Raw genomic sequence first — 22,231 nt, forward strand, 5'->3', positions numbered from 1 at the left:
AATTATTTAAATTGTAAGATTAATAAAGGTAAAAAATTTAAATTGACCAGTTTTTCTTAGATTATAAAGAATAGAGTTGAAATAAAGTGCTTATAAGATTGATTAAAAGAGTTTAAATAATAGCTGCTCAGTAGCTAACCTGTGTGTGTGTGTGTGTGTAAAGACTGGGTGGAAGAGAGGGTAGGAAAAGGATAGAAAAAGAATATAACTGAGGAAACAAAGGTGCTGTGAATAAAAAGAACTTCCGCCTTTACCTGGAAAAAAAAAGTCTTTATTGTTGTCTGTACGTGATTGACCCTGAAAGAACAAGTACACATGAACTCTGTTTGCTGAAATAACATTTTTGTGCCGTACCTATGAACTGGTACTGAAATATATTTTAAAACAATAAACTCTTTGAAAGTTGTGTTGGTTGATTATATAAAAAAAACCCTTAATGTTTTAAGTTATAGTTAAAGTCACTTATCAAAAATAAATTGTTTTATAAAAGCTGTGATATGGCCTTAATTTGGTTAAGTATTTGAATATTGCAGGCCCTTGTCTTCCCTTTATTGACATAGAATTTAGTATATCTGTTACAAAATAAAGTTTTAAGTATAGCTGTTTTGATCCCAAAAAACTTTATTGCTAAAAATCAGAAGGGAGAGTTACTAAAGTATGTTAGGCTTGAGCAAAATGTATTTTATTTTTCACAGGACATAGTTCTTGTTAGCTTTCATATCATGCTTCGCAGACATATAATTAGACACTTGACTAGAATTAAGTTTTAATCGTCACAATGCCCTGAGAAGCATGGATAAAATGAGGGACAGATGTTTTCAGAATCACTCTAAGATCATAGAGCTCGTAGGAATCCAGCAGGGGTTCCAAGCCATATGTCTTGCTACCTTTACAACCTCGCTAATTAGAATGATCCACAGACCAGAAGCAAATGGTGAGATCTTGGTACTTAGGAATTGCAAGATCTTGGCCACAGAGACCTACTGAGTCAAACTCTTATTTTCACAAGACCCTGCAAGTAATGTGTATGCATATTTACTTTAAGTTTGAGAAGCACCATTGTACATTCCATATTAAAAGTTATATTGAAGTTTTGAAATCTTTTCTAAGGATTATTCCTGGTTTTACTTTTACTTTTGTGGGTTATCAACATTTTCCACAAGAGGAAGAAGGAAACTGTTGAGTTTAGTCAGTGTCTTCACCACTTCAAATTGCTATCTTCTTGTTGCTTTGATTCAGATTCTGTTTAAATCCAGAGGAACAGTTGACTAATTCGGCTTTTGGACATTTGGTCAAAGTCTCAATCAGGCAAATATAGCTCTGTTTTTAACAGCTATTCCTCATGGACCCAACAAAGCAGATTTATATAATCCAGTGGTCCCTAACCCCCGGGCCTGTGGACCGGTACCGGTCCGCAGAGAAAGAATAAATAACTTACATTATTTCTGTTTTATTTATATTTATATTTAAGTCTGAATGATGTTTTATTTTTTAAAAAATGACCAGATTCCCTCTGTTACATCTGTCTAAGACTCACTCTTGACGCTTGTCTTGGTCACGTGATACATTTATCCATCCTACCCTAACGGCTGGCCCGTGAAAATATTTTCTGACATTAAACTGGTCCGTGGCCCAAAAATGTTGGGGACCACTGATATAATCCATGGCTTCATTCTGGATAGAAGTTTTCCAAATTAAAGAGAGCAATGTTTAAAAGAAAGCATTTTTGAGGAAAACTTAAAATCTTTTCGATTTGAGGAACCACAGATCTGTATAAACTGGTGTCTCGACTAATTTCATTTTGTGAACATAATTATTTGGTCACAGGGACAATGACAGGTAAAAAAAGAAACAAGGCTAACAGTAGAACAGCACTGTTTAGTAGAAATATAATACAAGATGGATATAATTTTAAATTTTCTAGTAGCCACATTAAAAAAGTAAAAAGAAACTAAATTAATCTTAGTAATACATTTTACTTAACCTAATATAGCAAAATATTATAACACAAAAAAATATTATAATACGTATTCAATGTAAAAATTATTGAGACATTTTATATATTTGTTTTTACCGTCTTGAAAAATCCTGTAGCATTTTATATTGTCTCAGTTTGGATGAAAAATTTCAAGTTAAAAGGTGAACTATAGTTCAATAAAAACCAAATTGTGTTTAATGGAAAAATATTTTACATTGCTTTGGTTTTAAAATGTAAACTAATTAAAATTAAGTAGAATTAAAAATTCAGTTCTTTTGGTCACAGTATGGTACATTTCAGTATCACATGATGTTGGGTTGTGTTTCTAATGTAACTGGTTTCAGACCTAGGGAATTGATCACCGTCCTCTATATGGTCAGTGAAAGAATGCCACTGGAGGTTGGAATGCATTAATATAAATATTATGGGAGAATAAAGAAGGGATAAAGAAAAGCTATTTAGGTCATAAAGCGTTTATGACCCAACCCCTCGTTCTTTCCACAGTTAATTTATTAATTAATAGAGAATCAGTTTCTTAATTCTTAAACTCGGCTAAATGGTAAGTTAGGGCCAGGAGTTAGGTGCTTCCAACTTTTCCCCCCTATGGCATTAAGATGCTTCAGAGGGCTGCACACTTTTCAGAAAAGTGAGATAATTTGAAAATTAAGTGTGGAATGCAGGATAGTCTGAGTAGGCTTGTTTGGGCGAGAGATTTTAAACTTTGTGTTCCTGGATCACTTGGGGCCATTCGCAAAAAATACCTGTGTCCGGGCCTCACCCTTCTGTATAGATTGATTCACAAAGTTACAGTGAGTTGTGAGCACTTACGTATGCTGTCCTAAGTGTTTCTGAAGTCCAAGAACATTTGGGGACTGTCGGACTCAGCAATTGATTTTTCCAGGCTACGACTTTGAATTTATCACACGGTGCTGCTGTTGCCAAGCGTTTGATTTCCCCAGCCTGAAGTTTCCCAGGCGGTCGCTGCTTTTCTTGTGCAGATGACTTTTGCAGGCTGTTAAAACCTCATCTCCAAGGATTGCCCCGAGAGCGTCCCTATCTCAGATCTTGCTTAAGCGATTTAGGTCGCCTAGGTAGACCATGGCCATGTGACAGATAAGCTGGTTGCCAGCAGGGTAGCCATTTTTGAGGCGGGCACCCGACCTCATGTCCCGTAACTGGGAGTGGGGAGACGCTGTTACCAGGACTCAAGATGGCCACTGCGTCCGCTAGCCAGCTTGCTAGCCCGAACGCCAGCGCGCCGGCACGGGACGCGCGGGTGGCTCCTGGTAGCCCACGGCGCCTGGGGCTCCTCTTGGGCCGCGGGCCCGGGGCGGAGCGTCCGCCCACTGCGCGCGCGGCCAATCAGCACTCGGGGCTGGCCGGGTGGGGGCCGCCCGCGCATGGGGTGTGTGAGGACGCGCTCCCGGTCCCTGAGTGCCTGAGCAGAGAAGCAGTTGCTGTGATACCTGCTGCTGCTTCTGCTGCCCGTGCGGACGCAGAGCATCGGACGCGAGCGCTGCTGCGTGGGGCAGGAAGGTGAAGCCATGACGTCCGTCAGGTACTGAGGGAGGGCGACAGCCTAAACTGCTCGCTTGCTGGGTGTTAGCCTCCCGATTGCCGGAGAACTGTTGCCCCTTCTCTTGGGTGGTCCGGAGCTTCTCAGTGCCACCGGCCCCCCCTCATGTTAGAGGTTCTCGCTGCACTTTTCATTTGGTCATTTCTGCTTTCCTCAGAAGTTTTTGGGTCTGTGGCACATGGTGGAGTCTGTAAGCAGCCGCACCGCTGAGGTGACCCTCGCCCAGATTCCAAGGTTTGAAGCTTGCTTGTGTGTGTAGTGAATTTCTCAGGAAAAAAATGTAGCTCCCGTTTCCCCTTGAGGCAGTGTGACATGCTCCATGTGTGTCCATGCCTGCATGTCATGCCTTCTGACAGAACTTCATTGGTGGCCGTGAGCAGACTGGCTAAGTTGGCCCTTCTCTGATGCAGGTGGATTGTCCCCAAGATATGAAATTGTGTGCCCCTGCAATGTTTGCTTATGACTGGAACTGGTACTCTGGTTCCCGAAGGCTCCATCTGTTTGCCTACTTATGTGCAAGTCAGAAGTGAAATGAGTTTTGTCAGATAGTAGGAATATAATAACAGTGATAAACAGGAGATTTCCCCTCAATTGCTCTTCCAGAGTTTTGAAGGTTCTTCTTTGTTAAGGACGACAGAATAATGGACCTGTCCAATTTCTGCATGCACCAATGACTGAATGTTTAACTTAGGGCAATGCAACTATTTATAAAAAGAGATAAATTACCTTATTTACTCAGTGTTCTGACCTGTTACTTTTAAAGTAGACCTTGGTCTTTATTGTCCCAGTGAAAGAGAAGCCCCAGCACAAATGTGAAGAGAATAAGTTAATTTTTTGTCTGAGCTTCCAGCAGCTTACCTCTTGGTGATTTAACAGTTTCTCAGTGGTTCTTTTGACTACACATTATTTAGGAGATGACTTGAGAACTGAACCCTCAGGTAAGATAAGGTAAGATTGAACTGTGCTGAACTTGGATACAGTTTCTCTTTCTTAAATTGCATAATTGGACTAACATAGACAAGGAGTACTTCATTAAGCAGAAGGAGAAATTTGGGTGCTTAAACATGGAGACAAATGTGGAAAGGTTTTACAGTAAATTATACTGGGACATGTAAGTCTTGCTTTTAATGCTAACTAGTTTAGGATGAATTAGGAGTATGTGGACTCAATTTTAATTGACCCTTGTCTTCCTGGCTACTCTTCATTGGAGAAATACCCAAATTTAAAGCTTCTGCTACTTGGCAAGTGGCAACAGGTTGCATCTTTTTTACCCCCAGGTTGCATCTTTTAATGTAGGGTGTGAGTGGCTGTTATGTTCAAAAGACTACTTGAAGGATTGACACAAGCCTTAATTTATTATGGAAGGATAGGCAACTGCTAATAAAATTACTTTTATGCTGTTTCTTCAGATGTTAGCCTGAATTTTACATAATCTTGATCTATAGTGATGTGACTTAAAAAAAAGATTTTACATGTCCAAACCAGCTGCAACATTTTACACCTGAGGAAACTGAGACCAAGGAAAGTTGAGTGCCTTCTGCAAAATCAGTTAGTGGTAGTTAAGAATTGAATCAAATATCCATGATCCAGTGATTTGTATGATGCCTTTATAGAAACAATATACTATTTAAATTTCCTGAAAAAGCTGCTTCAGTGGACGAAAATTATAAAGTATTGTGAGAGACAACTGTAGTAACTGTTTTCTTTCCTCTAGTCCTCCTAAGAACTTGGCAGTTTAGGTTCAGGAGTAGGCAGGGAGATTACTGAAGTTGAAGCAACTACGAATGTGGTGAGTTGTGATAAGTACTGCAAGTTCCCAGTGAAAACTGTATTTCATGCAATTTTGTCATATCTTAGTTTTCACAGTCATGTTAGGCATGTTCCCATTTTGTGCCCAGTCTGATAGTAGCCCAAAAGATAGATATTATAGACCCACTTTTACTGTTAAGGAGAGTGAGTCACAAGTTTTCAACATTTGACTTATATCCAATGTTCTTCTTTATATCACACTTAAAAACAATTGTTGGTGAGGGCCCTGGCTGGTTGGCTCAGCGGTAGAGTGTTGGCCCGGCATATGGGAGTCCTGGGTTCAATACCTGGGCAAGGCTCACAGGAGAAGTGCCCATCTGCTTCTCCACCCTTCCCCCTCTCCTTCCTCTCTATCTCTCTTCTCCTCCCGCAGCCAAGGTTCCATTGTAGCAAAGTTGGCCCAGGCTCTGAGGATGGCTCCATGGCCTCTGCCTCAGGCACTAGAATGGCTCCGATTGCAGTGGAACAATGCCCCAGATGGGCCAAGCATCGCCCCCTAGTGGGCATGCCGGGTGGATCCCGGTCTGGCACATGCGGGAGTCTGTCTGACTGCCTCCTCTTTTCTAACTTTGGAAAAATACCCCCGCCCCCAAAATAAAAAAATTGTTGGTGAATAATGTGACTGATGTGACTGACTGAATACAGACTTGGAAACCAATGAAGAGCAATGCTCAACATACTTGGGTTCTAGTCGAGGATATTTTCCTGAATTACTGATCGTTTCTATTTTTTTCTTCCCTGGACATTTGTTTAGTGATATACTTAGTGATGGTGATACTAATATGTATCCCATAGTGTTGTTGAGTAGGTATGAAAGTACTTAAAATTTTAAGGCATTTTATAAATGTAGTATTCTCTTCTTGTTAAGAGCAGCTAGAGCCCCTAGAGAATGGTCATCTGGAAAGAAATGTTTAAATCTTGAAGTTTTTAAACAGAAAGGAAACTTACCTGTCTAATTCCCTCATTTTACAGTAGAAGAAACTGAAGCTAAAAGATAACTGTGATTTGTTCAAGTTTATACAAAATAATTGCATATCTTTAAGAAGAACCCAGATCATTAGACACCCTGATTCAGTGTCCTTTATAGTGTAGCATTCAACTATTAGGAATTCCTAAATAATGGTGTAAGTCAAAAGAGTGTTTTTTTTTAACTTAAGAAATTTGAATGAATTTGGCTGGAGATACTATCTCCTTGAACTTTTATTATTTGTATTCTACTTTACTCCATCGTTACTGGTGAAGAGTATAAATTTACAGCCTTTAAAACTGATTATCCTTGAAGAACAACTTTTTACCCTTTGTTTTGTTACATATATCAGGCTCCAACTGGTCTTAATTTAGGAAGTGATAGAACATATTTTATAAATTGATGCTTTTTGCCATTTTTAATTGGACTAGTAGGAAAATTGATGCTTGAGTTAAATTCTGGAGACACAGGAAAATGTAGAAGTAGAGGACTAAAAGAGCATTTTACTTTTTGTTCTGGACATAGAGGCCTAAAAAAATGATATTTCCTATTTAAGCAGCGGTAGAATTTAAGATGGAACTTAGCGCCTGACCTATGGTAACACAGTGGTTAAAGCATCGACCTGGAATGCTGAGGTCACTGGTTCGGAGCCCCGGGTTCTCCTGGTCGAAGTACATATGAGAAGCAACTATGAATTGGTGTTTTCTACTCTTTTCTCCCCTCTCCTCCCCTTCTCTTGCTCTTAAAAAATAAAATCTTAAAAAAAAGGATAGAACTTAGCTTTGCTGACTCCTAATTTATGCACTTTTTACTGAGCAATGCTATTTCAAAATACTCCTATGAATATTGCCTTTTCCCCCTGACATCAGTGTCTAGTCTTGTTTTGGGCATTGCTTACAGCTTGAGTTTGGGCCAGGGAAGACTGGGAAAATAAGGTAGGTAAACAGGGAGAGTGTTTGCTATAGAGTGAGGAACCATATTCTTTGGCTTTCCTAGACAGGTCAGATTTGGTCAAAGCCTATTCTGGGACTCGACATGACTGTATCCTACATGATTATTCTGGAACCACTTCTGTGGATTGGCCTACATTGGAAAATTTATGTGGGCTGTGGGTGGGGTCCTGGGGTATTTTTCTCCTACCATTTAAGACTTTGAGGTGTATCCAGCAAGGTCTGCCAAGCCACTGAGATGGAGAACATTCATAAGGAGACTAAAATCTGGCTAAGATGGAAACTGCTTTATTTTGTTGAGTTGCTTTCTTTAGAGTGTTTAAACAGAATTTTCAAGCTCATTTTAGGACTGTCTTTTAGAAGAATTGTACATTTCAGATTACTGCACAAACTTTTATGTATGGCACTTCTTAGTGAGGCAAATGAACTTTTAAATAAAATAAAGTTGTTTCATTTATGAAATACTGCATTTTGAAGAACTAAAACAGGAATCCTTCTCTTACAGAACTGTACAACATTGTTAGCTGTTAATGCTCATATTTATAAATAGGTCATCTTTGTTTGAAAAGCTTACAAGGTTTTCTAACTCCAAATCTTTCCAGTCACAGTATTGCTACATTAAGCAGAACTGTCAAAATGAAGCGGAACCAAAATGATTGTCGTTAACTCTTTCCTGTAATATTGGTTAACGGTCATATCTGTTTATCTTTTCATATCTACTTGGTTTTAAATTGTTTTTTAAAAATACATAAGTATGGATTCTTTTTTTCAAATAGCAAAGCTAGCTTATAAATAAGATGACCATATGTTCCAGTTTACCCAGGACAATTCTGGATCATGCCTGTTACTCTGGCATAATTATTTATAGCTCTTCCTTTACTCTCAAACATGTCCTGTTGGATAATAAATTATCTGGTTACATATTTATACACTTTAATAATTTTGTTGTAGTAGGTTTTGGTTGTTGGAATATTAGAAATAGCACCATAAGATAATTTCTATATGATAGATTTGGATATATTTTATTGGTCAGACATTTTTATTGTATTGAGTTCCAAATATCTAAATGTAGTATATTGAATAAGAAAGCACATACTTTGAAGTTAGGAATGATTTGTTTTCTGACCTTAGGCAGATTATGAAACCTTTCTGAACCTCTTATTTCTGTTAAAGATAATAGCAGTACCTATCCTATAGAATTATTGCGAAGATTTAAAGGTGATAATGTATATGAAATGTTTTATAAGCTACAAATTCCTTTGTGTTAGTCATTAGTATATCACACATGTACTCTTGAAAATTGAATTTAAAATGAATAATTTTATCTAGTTAAGGGGAGCTGGCTGTTTAACAGAGCATAGACAATCTTTTAGAAGTATTTTACTGTAATGGGGAGCATGATAATAGCTGGAGATGTATGTGGAGTTGAGAGGGGTTGAAAATGAAACATATCTATATGCTGAAAAGAATGATCCAGTACAAAACAAAAAATTAGGTGTTGCTAGACAGAGGGATGAGATAATTTCCTTGAGTACACAAGAAGGCATAGGATCTAGAACACAGATGGAAAAATTGGCCTTTCATACTCTAAAAGGCACTATTTCCCTAGTCTGTTCACGTACATAAAAAATGTCAGCAATATAATTTATATATAGTAAAATCATGGATCCCAGGTTCACTGAATTTTGGGGAAAAAAATTGTCTTGATACCACTCAGGTCAACATACAAAACATGTTCATCTTCTCAGAAAATTCTCCTGCCTCTTTTTAATCCATCCCACACCATGCCCCACCTAGGCAACCTATCTCAGTAGAGATTTGTTTTGACTATTCTAGAACTTTACATAAATGGAATCATACAGTAAATACCATTTGTGTCTGATTATATTTATCTGATTACTCTTCAATAATTTTGAGATTCATCCATTTTGGTGTATCAGTTTCTTCATATTCTTTGTTGAGTAATATCCTATTGTATGGAAATAACAGCAATTCTGTAGATGGACTTTGGGTTGTTTCTAGTTTTTGGTTACTATAAATAAAGCTTCTTTTACCATGTTTTATTAAACTTTTTGTGGACTTGGGTGAATACCTAGGTATGAAATTTCTGTGTCGTAAGGTGGATGTATGCTTAACTTTAGAAATCACCAACCTGTTTTCTGAAATGAAAACTAAACACATTGAATTCACACCAGTGGTGTTATTAGTGTTCAGTTTGTCATTTTTGAGTTTTGCCATTCTGGTGGCTGTATAGTTATATTTCATTGTGGTTTTAGTATGAAGTTCTTTGATGGCTAATGATGTGATTAAAAGCCACTTGCTTATTTTTTCTTTTGAACTGAGAGTTCAAGTTTTACACACATACACACACACACACACATTTTAGTGAGAGAGACAGAAAGGGAGAGAGATGAGAAGCATCAGCTTGTAGTTGTGGCACTTTAGTTGTTCATTGATTGCTTTCTCATACTGCCTTGACTGGGGGGTTCCAGCTGAGCCATGCTTCAGTGACCCATGCTTCAGCAGGTGAGCCAGCGCTCAAGCCTGATGAGCCAGCACTCAAACTGGCAACTTCAGGGCTTTGAACCTGGGTCCTCAGCATCCCAGGTCGACGCTCTGTCTACTGCGTCATCACCTGGTCAGGCAGTTTTTGCCTATACTTTGTTTGGGTCTATTTTTATTGCTGATTTGTAGTTCTTTTTACATTCAGGATACAAATTATTTGTCAGATTTTCAACACATACTTTTTCTTTTTTTCTTTTTTTTTTTTTTTTTTCATTTTTCTGAAGCTGGAAACGGGGAGAGACAGTCAGACAGACTCCCGCATGTGCCCGACCGGGATCCACCCGGCACGCCCACCACGGGGTGACGCTCTGCCCACCAGGGGGCGATGCTCTGCCCATCCTGGGCGTCGCCATATTGCGACCAGAGCCACTCTAGCGCCTGGGGCAGAGGCCACAGAGCCATCCCCAGCGCCCGGGCCATCTTTGCTCCAATGGAGCCTTGGCTGCGGGAGGGGAAGAGAGAGACAGAGAGGAAAGTGCGGCGGAGGGGTGGAGAAGCAAATGGGCGCTTCTCCTGTGTGCCCTGGCCGGAAATCGAACCCGGGTCCTCCACACGCTAGGCCGACGCTCTACCGCTGAGCCAACCGGCCAGGGCCATACTTTTTCTTATGTAGCAAATATTTTCTCCCTGAGTCATGCCTTTCCATTTTCTTTTCTTTTTTTTTTTTTTTTTTACAGAGACAGAGAGAGAGTCAGAGCGAGGGATAGATAGGGACAGACAGACAGGAACGGAGAGAGATGAGAAGGATCAATCATCAGTTTTTCGTTGTGACATCTTAGTTGTTCATTGATTGCTTTCTCATATGTGCCTTGACCGTGGGGTTACAGCAGACCGAGTAACCTGTTGCTCAAGCCAGCGACCTTGGGTCCAAGTTGGTGAGCTTTTGCTCAAACCAGATGAGCCCGCGCTCAAGCTGGTGACCTCGGGGTCTCGAACCTTGGTCCTCCGCATCCCAGTCCGACACTTTATCCACTGCGCCACTGCCTGGTCAGGCGCCTTTCCATTTTCTTAACAGTGTCTTTTGGGAGCAGAGGTTTTAAGTTTTGATTAATAAGTCATATTGATTTGATTTATTTTATTGTTGCTATCTTTTATATTCTCAGAAAAAACTTTTAAATTTAATTTTTTAGTGAATTTTTTTTTTTTTAGAGAGAGGAGACACAGAGAGAGAAAGAGACAGAGAGAGGAAAGAGATAGAAAGAACAAAGGGAGGAGCAGGAAGCATCAACTCCCATATGTGCCTTGACCAGGCAAACCTGGGGTTTTGAACCAGCGACCTCAGCGTTCCAGGTCAACGCTTTTACCCACTGCGCCACCACAGGTCAGGCATTTTTAGTGAATTTATTTAATTAATATAGATTTCAGGATCAAATGGTAATGATATGTCTTCTTTTTTTTTTTGTGACAGCCAGAGTGAGAGAGAGAGACAGAGAGAGGGACAGACAAGAATGGAGAGTGATCCCTTTGAAATCACTCTCAGAAATGAGAAGCATCAATTCTTCGTTGCAACACCTTAGTTGTTCATTGATTGTTTTCTCATATGTGCCTTGACCAGGGGGCTACAGTAGAAAGAGTGACCCCTTGCTTAAGCTGGTGACCCCTTGCTCAGGCCAGCAACCTTGAGTTTCAAGTCAGTGACCTTTGGGCTCAAGACAGCGACCGTGGAGTCATATCTATGATCCCACACTCAAGCCAGCAACCCTGCACTCAAGCTGGTGAGACCACGCTCAAGCCCACAACCTTGGGGTTTTGAACCTGGGTCCATTACTTCTCAGACTGATGTTCTGTTTACTGAACCACCGCCTGGTCAGGCTATGTTTCCTTTTTTGAGGAACTGTCAAATGTTTTCCAAGCTCGCTGCATTATTATGTTTTTCCAGTAGCAAGGTCTGAGGATTGCATTCTAGCCAATACTTGTTGTGTCCCAATTTTTGCTGAGAGGCTCTATGTACTTGTTGAGCCATATCTGCAACACTCAACTAGATGTACAACTCTGCCTCAACCTTTATTTTCTGCTTCAGTAGGGCCTTATGCTAAGAAATGATTGCTTAGGGCTTTTTCTGGTCTTCATTATGCCTGTAGTGCTTGGCACTTGATTATCTTGTAGATAATCAAGAATATGCACAGCTTTTCAAAACCTTTTATGGACATCTCTTGCTCCCACTAAGAAGAAGGAGTTATCAGTAAGATGGTATTTGTTGATGGAGAGAGAAGAATCACATATGACGCTGAGGTTTCTGGATTTCAAGAGAGGATGATAGATATAAGAGCTAAAGTATAATACTAAATAATTATTAATATTTATTCTGGTACCATAAGTATAAACATTTCTGCTGTCCTGAGGGCCAATCAGCATTAATATATCAATAGCTAAGAAAATTTTTCTCTGAAACTTTTACTCTAATATCTATGGCAGTTTATAAAATTTGTTAGGTGTCCAAAAATGTAATACAGTATAGGTTTATGTTAGTTGGAGCCCTGAATTACGAGACTTTAAAAAAATTATGGACCGAAAAACAACCATCATTCAGAATCTTTTCTCCTAGTAGCCATTCCAGGAAAAAGACACTGCTAATATAAATATTTGCAGCTATAATAGTAATTCCAGTATGGGTCGGTCATAGTTATGGCCATAGTAGACCACGTGTTCATATCTAGTAAAACAAGATAAAAATACAGTGGTACCTTGAGATATGAATTTAATTCTTTCTGTAACCGAGCTTGTAAGTCAGTCAACTCGTATATCAAACTGCCGATACTGGACCCGTGCGCCAACGCACGAACTAGCAGCAGCTTCCCGAATCCCGACTCATATCTCGGAATTTTGCTCGGATCTCGAACAAAAATATGGACTGAGTCGCAGCTCGTATCTTAAAAATTCGTATGTTGGTCTGTTCGTATCTCAAGGTACTACTGTAAATGCTTACTTATACAGCCAGTGCTCGACTTACAACCACAATTGGTTCCGACAGACTGGTTGTAACACGATTTGGTCGTAAGTTGAGTAGGCTATATGTACAGTACTGTGAAATGATGTTATAAAAATCTTTAAGTCATATTTTATTATAATTTTCTTTTGTTGTTATATATCATAATTTTCTTTATTTATTTTATGCCATTTGTATCATCTCTACAGCATTTTGTTTCTTATTTTTACATTCGTCAGGTTTACACTGCATTACTAGTACAACTGGTTTAATATTTGCAAAGCCAATTTCCTCTTGGTAGACATCTTGGGAGGGGCTTGATGAAAAATATCCAAGACACAAAACACAAATTGCTGTACTGAGTCTGGGATAATAGTTGAAATGGTGCACGCGGAGGTGGTAGCGCTGCTGGAAGCTGGTCCGCACTGTCATACGCCCAGCTGGGCAATGCTTGTGCTGCCAGATGCGGAACAGTCATGGCTAGCTATTGTGGGCATAAAGACGAATGGTCGTAAGTTGCATAGTTTGTTAAGTCGATCAATATTTGTATAGCCTCTTCGTCCATTAAGAAGGGTAATACATATCTTGGTATTTACTGGCATGGACACTAGTTTATATGTGTTTGCACTTAAGAAACTAGCCATCTATTATTTTTTTATTTATTATTATTATTACTTTTATTTTTTTTACAGAGACAGAGAGTCAGAGAGAGGAATAGATAGGGACAGACAGACAGGAATGGAGAGAGATGAGAAGCATCAATCATTAGTTTTTCGTTGCGACACCTTAGTTGTTCATTGATTGCTTTCTCATATGTGCCTTGACTGCGGGCCTTCAGCAGACTTGAGTAACCCCTTGCTCAAGCCAGTGACCTTGGGTCCAAGCTGGTGAGCTGTGCTCAAACCTGATGATCCCGTGCTCAAGCTGGCGACCTCAGGGTCTTGAACCTGTATCCTCCGCATCCCAGTCTGACGCTCTATCCACTACGCCACCGCCTGGTCAGGCGAAACTAGCCCTTTTTTTTTTTTTTTTGTATTTTTCTGAAGTTGAAAACGGGGAGGCAGGCAGGCAGACTCTCACATGCACCTGACTGGGATCCACCCGGCATGCCCACCAGGGGGCGATGCTCTGCCCATCTGGGGCGTCGCTCTGTTGCAGTCAGAGCCATTCTAGCACCTGAGGCAGAGGCCATAGAGCCTTCCTCAGCGCCTGGGCCAACTTTGCTCCAATGGAGCCTTGGCTGCAGGAGGGGAAGAGAGAGACAGAGAGGAAGGAGAGGGGGAGGGGTGGAGAAGCAAATGGGTGCTTCTCCTGTGTGCACTGGCCGGGAATTGAACCTGGGACTCTTGCACGCCAGGCCGACGCTCCACCATTGAGCCAACCGGCCAGGGCCGAAACTAGGCCATTAAAAAAAAAAATTTTTATTCATTGATTTTTGAGAAAGAGGGAGAGAGAGAGAGCGAGAAAGTGAGAGAGAGAGAAAGAAAGGCAGGCGGTGGGTGGGAGAACTGAGAAGCATCAACTCATAGTTGCTTCTTGTATGTGCCTTCACTGGGCAAGCCCAGGATTTCAAACTGGTAACCTGTATTCCCAGTCGATGCTTTATGCACTGTGCCACCACAGGTCAGGCATGAAACTGACCATATTAAAGATTTAGTGTTTTTAACAGAGTTCATATGTCATATTACGATGAAGTCCTATAGTAGTTTCTTAGTTATGTACAATGCTGGAGAGGAAAACATGACATCAGTTGTTTAAAGTTATATGCTTTTATAAATAATTGTATCGTTTTTACTTAACTGATTCTATGAAGACACCTCTCATGTGCTACTTTAAATTCCATTGTCCAAACCTCTTATACGGCCACTATTGCTGCAATAGGTTATTCTTAGACTTTGGACCATTGCAGCTTGACAGCATCTCTCATCAGGGACCATGCTGCATATTTCTTGGAATGTAGGACATGAGTCAGTGTATAAATTCTTCTTCGTTCTTTAGACATTGAGCTCTCAATCACATTTAAAAAGCTTTCCTCAAAAGTATGAGCAGTAGTCACCTATCACCTAATGATATATATATATTTCTTATTGTAAACCGTAATATCACAGGAAGGTATGGGGGTAAGGGGAAGACATGAGCCTTCATGTCCTTTACTCCTCCAAAACTTGCTCCATGTTCTCTCATAACTTTCAGTAGTTGTGTATCTTACTAGTTAGAGTTAATTTTAAGTTTATTCAGTATAAAACTTGGTTGTAAGAGATCATGAACAGACATTGAAATTAATTCTATTTAGTCATTAGCTGTTGAGTATTAAGGAAAATGAAATCACATGATCTGGCTTCTTGTTCTGTTTCATCCAGTTTAAAAGTCATAATTCTTTCTAAATGGTTTTGTGCTACCTATAAGCTGTTATTCTACATGTAATAGTCAAATCAAAGGTTTGATAAGCTAGTATATTAGGTTTATTTTCTTTCTTTTTTTGTGTGTGACAGAGACAGAGAGAGGGACAGATAGGGACAGACAGCCAGAAAGGGAGAGAGAGGAGAAGCATCAATTCTTTGTTGTGGCATCTTAGTTGTTCATTGATTGCTTTCTCATATGTGCCTTGACCGGGGGGCTACAGTAGACCGAGTGACCCTTAGCTCAAGCCAGCAACCTTGGATTCAAGCTGGTGAGCTGTGCTCAATCCAGATGAGTCCGCGCTCAAGCCAGTGACCTTGGGGTTTTGAACCTGGGTCCTCTGTGTCCCAGTCTGACGCTCTATCCACTGTACCACTGCCTGGTCAGGCAGGTTTATTTTCAAGATGAGGTAAAGATATTTATGTTTATGTGCATTTTGTACATCAGCTTTTTTCAGAAGTATTTCTAACTTGTACTTTGTGGGTTTTTTTTTTTTTTAGTGAAAATATTCTTTTTGGAATGGGAAATCCTCTTCTTGACATCACTGCTGTAGTGGATAAAGATTTCCTTGATAAGTAAGTATTAATTTCTTCATCTGTACTGCATAAAATATCTAAAGAGAAACTGATGGAAACTCTAGAGTTGAATTTACCATGTAACACCTTCAGTTGGAGGAAAACTCAGAAAATTAAACCTGTTAATTACAAGTTCATTATCATAATTTATTGTGTAATTGACCACAATTTTCCCTGGGAAATCTTGGTACATTTGTTCATTTCTACTACTGTTTTAACTTTCAATTAAATTTTGTATTATTTGCAAGGAAGAAGTATATATGATTTATCAAATAATTTAATTCCCAATTTTTCAAATTAAAAAATTTCCCAAATTTAAAAATTACCGTCAGTGGACCATATCACCCCAAAGCTGCAGAATATACATTCTTTTCAAGTGCACGTGCAACATTTTCTAGCATAGTCTACATGTTAGGGCACAAAACAAGTCTCAGTAAATTTAAGAAGATTGAAATTATATCATGCATTTTCTCTGAACATATGGGTATGAAACTAGAAATCAATCACAAGGAAATAACTGAAAGCACACAAAGACATGAGGGCTAAATAGCATCTTACTAAACAATGAATGGGTTAACAGTGAGATCAAGGAAGAAATCAAAAGATACCTTAAAACAAATGAAAATGAGCACACAATAGTAACCCAAAATCTATGGAAGACAACGAAAGCAGTCCAAAGAGGAAAATTTATAGCATTACAAGTGTGTCTCAAGAAACAGGAGAATGCCCTGGCTAGGTACCACAGCTGAGTAGAGTGTTGTCTCAGTACGCCAAGATTATGGGTTATATTCCTGGTCAGGGCACACACAAGAATCAAACAATGAATGCATGAATAAGTAGAACAAGTCAACTTTTCTGTCTCTCTCAAACCATTTGTAGATAAAAATTAAAAAAAAATCAGTTATCCCACATTAACACTACTGTCACTGTACAGATGCTCCTCAACTTATGATGGGTTATGTCCTTATAAACACATAGTAAATTGAAAATATTCTAAGTTGAAAATGTATTTAATATACCTAATGAACATTATAGCCTAATCTAACCTACCTTAATATAGATCAGGGGTCCCCAAACTTTTATTTATTTATTTAGTTTTTAATTCATTTTAGAAAGGAGAGAGAGAGGGGAAGAGAGAGAGAGGAGAGAGAGAAGGGGGGAGGAGCAGGTAGCATCAACTCCCATATGTGCCTTGACCAGGCAAGCCCAGGGTTTCGAACCGGTGACCTCAGCATTCCAGGTCGACGCTTTATCCACTGCGCCACCACAGGTCAGGCGTCCCCAAACTTTTTACTCAGGGGGCCAGTTCACTGTAACCTCAGACCATTGGAGGGCCGGAATATAAAAAAAACTATGAACAAATCCTTATGCACACTGCACATATCTTATTTTAAAATAAAAAAACAAAACGGGAACAAATACAATATTTAAAATAAAGAACAAGTAAATTTAAGTCAACAAACTGACCAGTATTTCAATGGGAACTATGCTCCTCTCACTGACCACCAATTAAAGAGGTGCCCCTTCTGGAAGTGTGGTGGGGGCGGATAAATGGCCTCAGGGGGCCGCAGTTTGGGGATCCCTGAGGTAGATGCTTAGAACACATATTATCTTTATCTCAAGAATAATTTCCTTCCCCCCTTTTTTTTCCTCAACAGAAGGGATGTGAAAACATGAAAGTATTTTGTTTTATTTTTTGCTTTTTCATTTTTTAAAATTTTTTTATTACTTCTTAATTTATTGTTTACATGGATTCAAGTGTACCACTGAATATAACTCTCTCCCCCTACCCCTCTGTCCTTTTTTACACCCCCTTTGCCCCCCTCTCCCTAGCTCCCTCCCCCTTTCCTCTAGAATTTGCTGTCCTGTTGTCTATATCTCTGTTATATATATATATAGTTTCACTAATCCCTTTACCTTATCTGATCCCATCCCCTCATACCTCTTCCCTCTGAACGCTGTCTCCTCTGCTCCCTGTGAGCCCACCTCTGCCTCTATTCTGTTCCTCAGTTCACTTTGTTCATTAGATTCCACATATATGTGAGATCATATTATATTTTTCTTTCTCTGCCTAGCTTATTTCACTTAGCATAATAATTTCCAGGTCCATCAATGCTGTTGCAAAAGGTAAGATTTTCTTCTTTTTCACTGCCGTGTAGTATTCCATTGTATATATGTACCACAGCTTTTTAATCCATTCGTCCACTGATGGACACTTGGACTGTTTCCAGATCTTGGCTATTGTAAACAATGCTGCCATAAACATGGGGGTGCATATCTTCTTTTGAATTAGTGATTTGGTATTCTTTTTTTTTTTTTTTGTATTTTTCTGAAGCTGGAAACGGGGAGAGACAGTCAGACAGACTCCCGCATGCGCCCGACCGGGATCCACCCGGCACGCCCACCAGGGGCAACGCTCTGCCCACCAGGGGGCGATGCTCTGCCCCTCCGGGGCGTCGCTCTGCCGCGACCAGAGCCACTCCAGCGCCTGGGGCAGAGGCCAAGGAGCCATCCCCAGCACCCAGGCCATCCTTGCTCCAATGGAGCCTTGGCTGTGGGAGGGGAAGAGAGAGACAGAGAGGAAGGAGGGGGTGGGGGTGGAGAAGCAAATGGGCGCTTCCCCTATGTGCCCTGGCCGGGAATCGAACCCGGGTCCCCCGCACGCCAGGCCGACGCTCTACCGCTGAGCCAACCGGCCAGGGCCTAATTTGGTATTCTTAGGATATATTCCTAAAAGTGGGATAGCTGGGTCAAAGGCAGTTCCATTTTTAATTTTTTGAGGAATTTCCATACTTTTTTCCACATTGGCTGCACCAGTCTGCATTCCCACCAGGAGTGTAGGAGGGTTCCCTTTTCTCCACATCCTCTTCTGCACTTATTCTGTGTTGTTTTCTTGATGAACGCCATTCTGACTGGTGTGAGGTAGAATCTCATTGTGGTTTTAATTTGCATTTCTCTGATGATTAGTGACATTGAACATTTTTTCACATGCCTATTGTCCATTTATATGTCCTTTTTGGAGAAGTGTCATTCAGTTCTTTTGCCCATTTTTTAATTGGATTTTTTACCTTCTTGGTGTTGAGTTTTAGAAGTTCTTTATAAATTTTGGTTATTAACCCCTTATCAGACGTTTGGCGAATATGTTCTCCCATCGTGTAGTTTGTCTTTTTGTTTTGATCATGGTGTCTTTTGCTGTGCAAAAGCTTTTTAGTTTGATTATAGTCCCATTTGTTTCTTTTGTCCTTTATTTCACTTGTCCATGGAGATAAATCGGCAAAAATATTGCTACAAAAGATATCGGAGAGTTTACGGCCTATGTTTTTTTCTAAGATGTTTATGGTTTTGCGACTTACATTTAAGTCTTTTATTCCTTTTTGAGTTTATTTTTGTGAATTGTGTAAGTTGGTGATCTAGTTTCATTTTTTTTGCAGATAGCTGTCCAGTTTCCCCAACACCATTTATTAAAGAGACTGTCATTACTCCATTGTTACGCTCTTACCTCCTTTGTCAAATATCAATTGACCATAAAGGTGTGGGTTTATTTCTGGGTTCTCTGTTTTGTTGCATTGATCTGTATGCCTGTTCTTATGCTAGTACTAAGCTGTTTTGAGTACAATGGCCTTGTAGTATAACTTGATATCAGGAAATGTTATACCTCCCACTTTATTCTTCATTTTCAAGATTGCTGAGGCTATTCGTGTTCTTTTTAGTTCCATATAAATTTTTGGAATATTTGTTCTATATCTTTGAAGTATGCCATTTGTATTTAAATAAGAATTGCATTAAAAAAAGAATTGCCTTGAATTTATAGATTGCTTTGGGTAATATAGACATTTTAATTATGTTTATTCTTCATATTCATGAACACTTTAAATGCTTCCATTTGTTTGTATCTTCCTTGATTTCTTTGATCAATGTTTTATAATTTACCAAGTACAAGTCCTTTACCTCCTTGATTAAAGTTACCCCAAGGTACTTTATTTTTTTTGTTGCAGTAGTGAAGGGGATTGTTTCTTCAATTTCTCTTTCATATAGCTTATTGTTGGTGTATAAATATGCCACTGATTTCTGAATATTAAATTTATTTCCTTCCACCTTACCGAATTCATTTATAAGGTCTTGTAGTTTTTTGACTGAGACTTAAGGGTTTTTTATGTACAGTATCATGTCATCAGCAAATAATAATAGTTTTACTTCTTCTTTTCCAATTTGGATGCCTTTTAATTCTTCTTCTTCTTGTCTGATTGCTGTGGGTAGGACTTCCAGAACTATGTTGAATAAGAGTGGTGAAATGGGCCACCCCTGCTTTGTTTCTGATCTTAGGGGGATTGCTTTTAATTTTTGCCCATTGATTATGATGTTGGCCGTGGGTTTGTCATAGATGGCCTTTATCATGTTGAGGTATGTTCCCTGTATTCACACTTTGCCAGAAGTTTTGATCATAAATGGGTGCTGGATTTTATCAAATGCTTTTTTTGTATCTATTGATATTATCATGTGATTTTTCTCCTTCCTTTTGTTTATGTGATGAATCACATTTATTGATTTGTGAATACTGTACCAGCCTTGCCTCCCCAGAATAAATCCCACTTGATCATGATGTATGATTTTTTTCATATATTGCTGGATCCAGTTTTCTAATATTTTGTAGAGAATGTTAGCATCTAAGTTCATCAGGGATATTGGCCTGTAGCTTTCTTTCTTTGTAGTGTCTTTACCTCACTTTGGAATGAGGATTATGCTTGCCTCATAAAAGGAGCTTGGAAATCTTCCCTCCTCTTGAATTTTATGAAATAGCTTGAAAAGGATAGGTGTTAGTTCTTTTTTGAATATTTGGTAAAATTCACCTGTGAAGCCATCTAGTCCAGGACTTTTGTTTGCTGGGAGTTTTTTGAAAACTGTTTCAATTTCATTTGTTATAATCTGTCTGTTTAGGTTTTCTGATTCTTCCAGATTAAGTTTTGGAAGATTATATGTTTCTAGGAATTTATCTATTTTTCCTAGGTTGTCCAATTTTTTGGCATACAGATCTTCATAGAATTTTCTTACAGTTTTTTTGTATTTCTCCGGTGTCAGTTGTTACTTCTCCACTTTCATTTTTAATTTTATTTAGTTGAGTCCTCTCTCTTTTTTTCTTGGTGACTCTGGTTAAAGGTTCATCAATCTTGTTTACCTTTTCAAAATTGATCTTAATTGTTTTTTTTAGCCTCTATGTTATTTATTTCCACTCTGATCTTTATTATTTACTTCCTTCTACTTCCTCTGGGCTTTATTTGTTGTTCTTTTTCTAGTTCTTTTAGATGCAGGGTTAAGTTGTTTATTTGAGCTTCTTCTTGCTTCTTAAGGTATGCCTGTAATGCTATGAACTTCCCTCTCAGGACTGCTTTTGCTGTGTCCCATAAATTTTGAATTGTTGTATGTTCATTTTCATTTGTTTTAAGGGAATTTCTTATTTCTTGATCTCGTTGTTAACCCGTTCATTATTTAATAACATGCTTTTTAGCCTCCAAGTGTTTGAATGTTTTTCAGTTTTTCATTGTAGTTGATTTCTAGTTTTATGCCATTGTGATCAGAGAAGATGCTTGATATGATTTCAATTTTTTAAAATTTATTGATACTTATTTTGTGTCCTAACATGTTGTCTATCCTAGAGAGTGTACCATGAGCACTTCAAAAGAATGTATACTCTGCTGCTTTTGGGTGAAAGTTTCTGAAGATATCAATTAAATCCAGTTGATCTAGTGTGTCATTTAAGGCCGCTGTTTCTTTTTTTAATTTTCTGTCTGGAGGATCTATTTACTGATGTTAGTGGGGTATTAAAAATATCCTATTATAGTATTGTTGTTGATCTCGTCCTTTATGTCCATCAAAATCTGCTTTATATATTTAGTTGCTCGTATATTAGGCGCATAGATATTTACAATGGTTATATCCTCTGTTGCAGGGGTCCCCAAACTACGGCCCGGGCCGCATGTGGCCCCCTGAGGCCATTTATCCGGTCCCCGCCGCACTTCTGGAAGGGGCACCTCTTTCACTGGTGGTCAGTGAGAGGAGTACATTGACCATCTCATTAGCTAAAAGCAGGCCCATAGTTCCCATTGAAATACTGGTCAGTTTGTTGATTTAAATTTACTTGTTCTTTATTTTAAATATTGTATTTGTTCCCGTTTTGTTGTTTTACTTTAAAATAAGATATGTGCAGTGTGCATAGGGATTTGTTCATGGTTTTTTTTTATAGTCCGGTCCTCCAACGGTCTGAGGGACAGTGAACTGGCCCCCTGTGTAAAAAGTTTGGGGACCCCTGGTAGAGCTTATGGCAATTCAGCGATTAGGAAGGGTGATGGGGTGGCTCCGCCCCTTGGACCAGGTGTCAGTCTTTCTAGACTTTTTTCACAGTCCTCTGTAGGGTGAGGAGGCCCCAGGAGTCTGGTGGGTGTGGCTTCTGAGACCCAGAGGTGTGGTCTGCCAGCCCACAGTTTCAACCA

General features: G+C 39.2%; 1 protein-coding gene across 2 annotated transcripts in view; it reads left to right on the forward strand.

Annotated features, from left to right (window-relative positions):
* The window catches only part of ADK (adenosine kinase), a 657,653-nt gene that overhangs the window by 26,640 nt on the left and 608,782 nt on the right, over positions 1 to 22,231 (forward strand). Inside the window, exons 1-2 of one of the 2 annotated variants that reach the window (XM_066349841.1) lie at positions 3,365 to 3,536; positions 15,672 to 15,746. In XM_066349841.1, coding sequence (XP_066205938.1) covers positions 3,523 to 3,536; positions 15,672 to 15,746 — 89 coding nt within the window. In that variant the 5' untranslated portion in view covers positions 3,365 to 3,522. Of the gene's footprint in view, positions 1 to 3,364; positions 3,537 to 15,671; positions 15,747 to 22,231 lie in introns of those variants that run through there. The other variant, XM_066349840.1, reaches the window with a different exon arrangement.

Source organism: Saccopteryx leptura, chromosome 9 (genome assembly GCF_036850995.1).
Source record: "Saccopteryx leptura isolate mSacLep1 chromosome 9, mSacLep1_pri_phased_curated, whole genome shotgun sequence".
In the NCBI taxonomy this organism is placed as follows: Eukaryota; Metazoa; Chordata; class Mammalia; order Chiroptera; family Emballonuridae; genus Saccopteryx; species Saccopteryx leptura.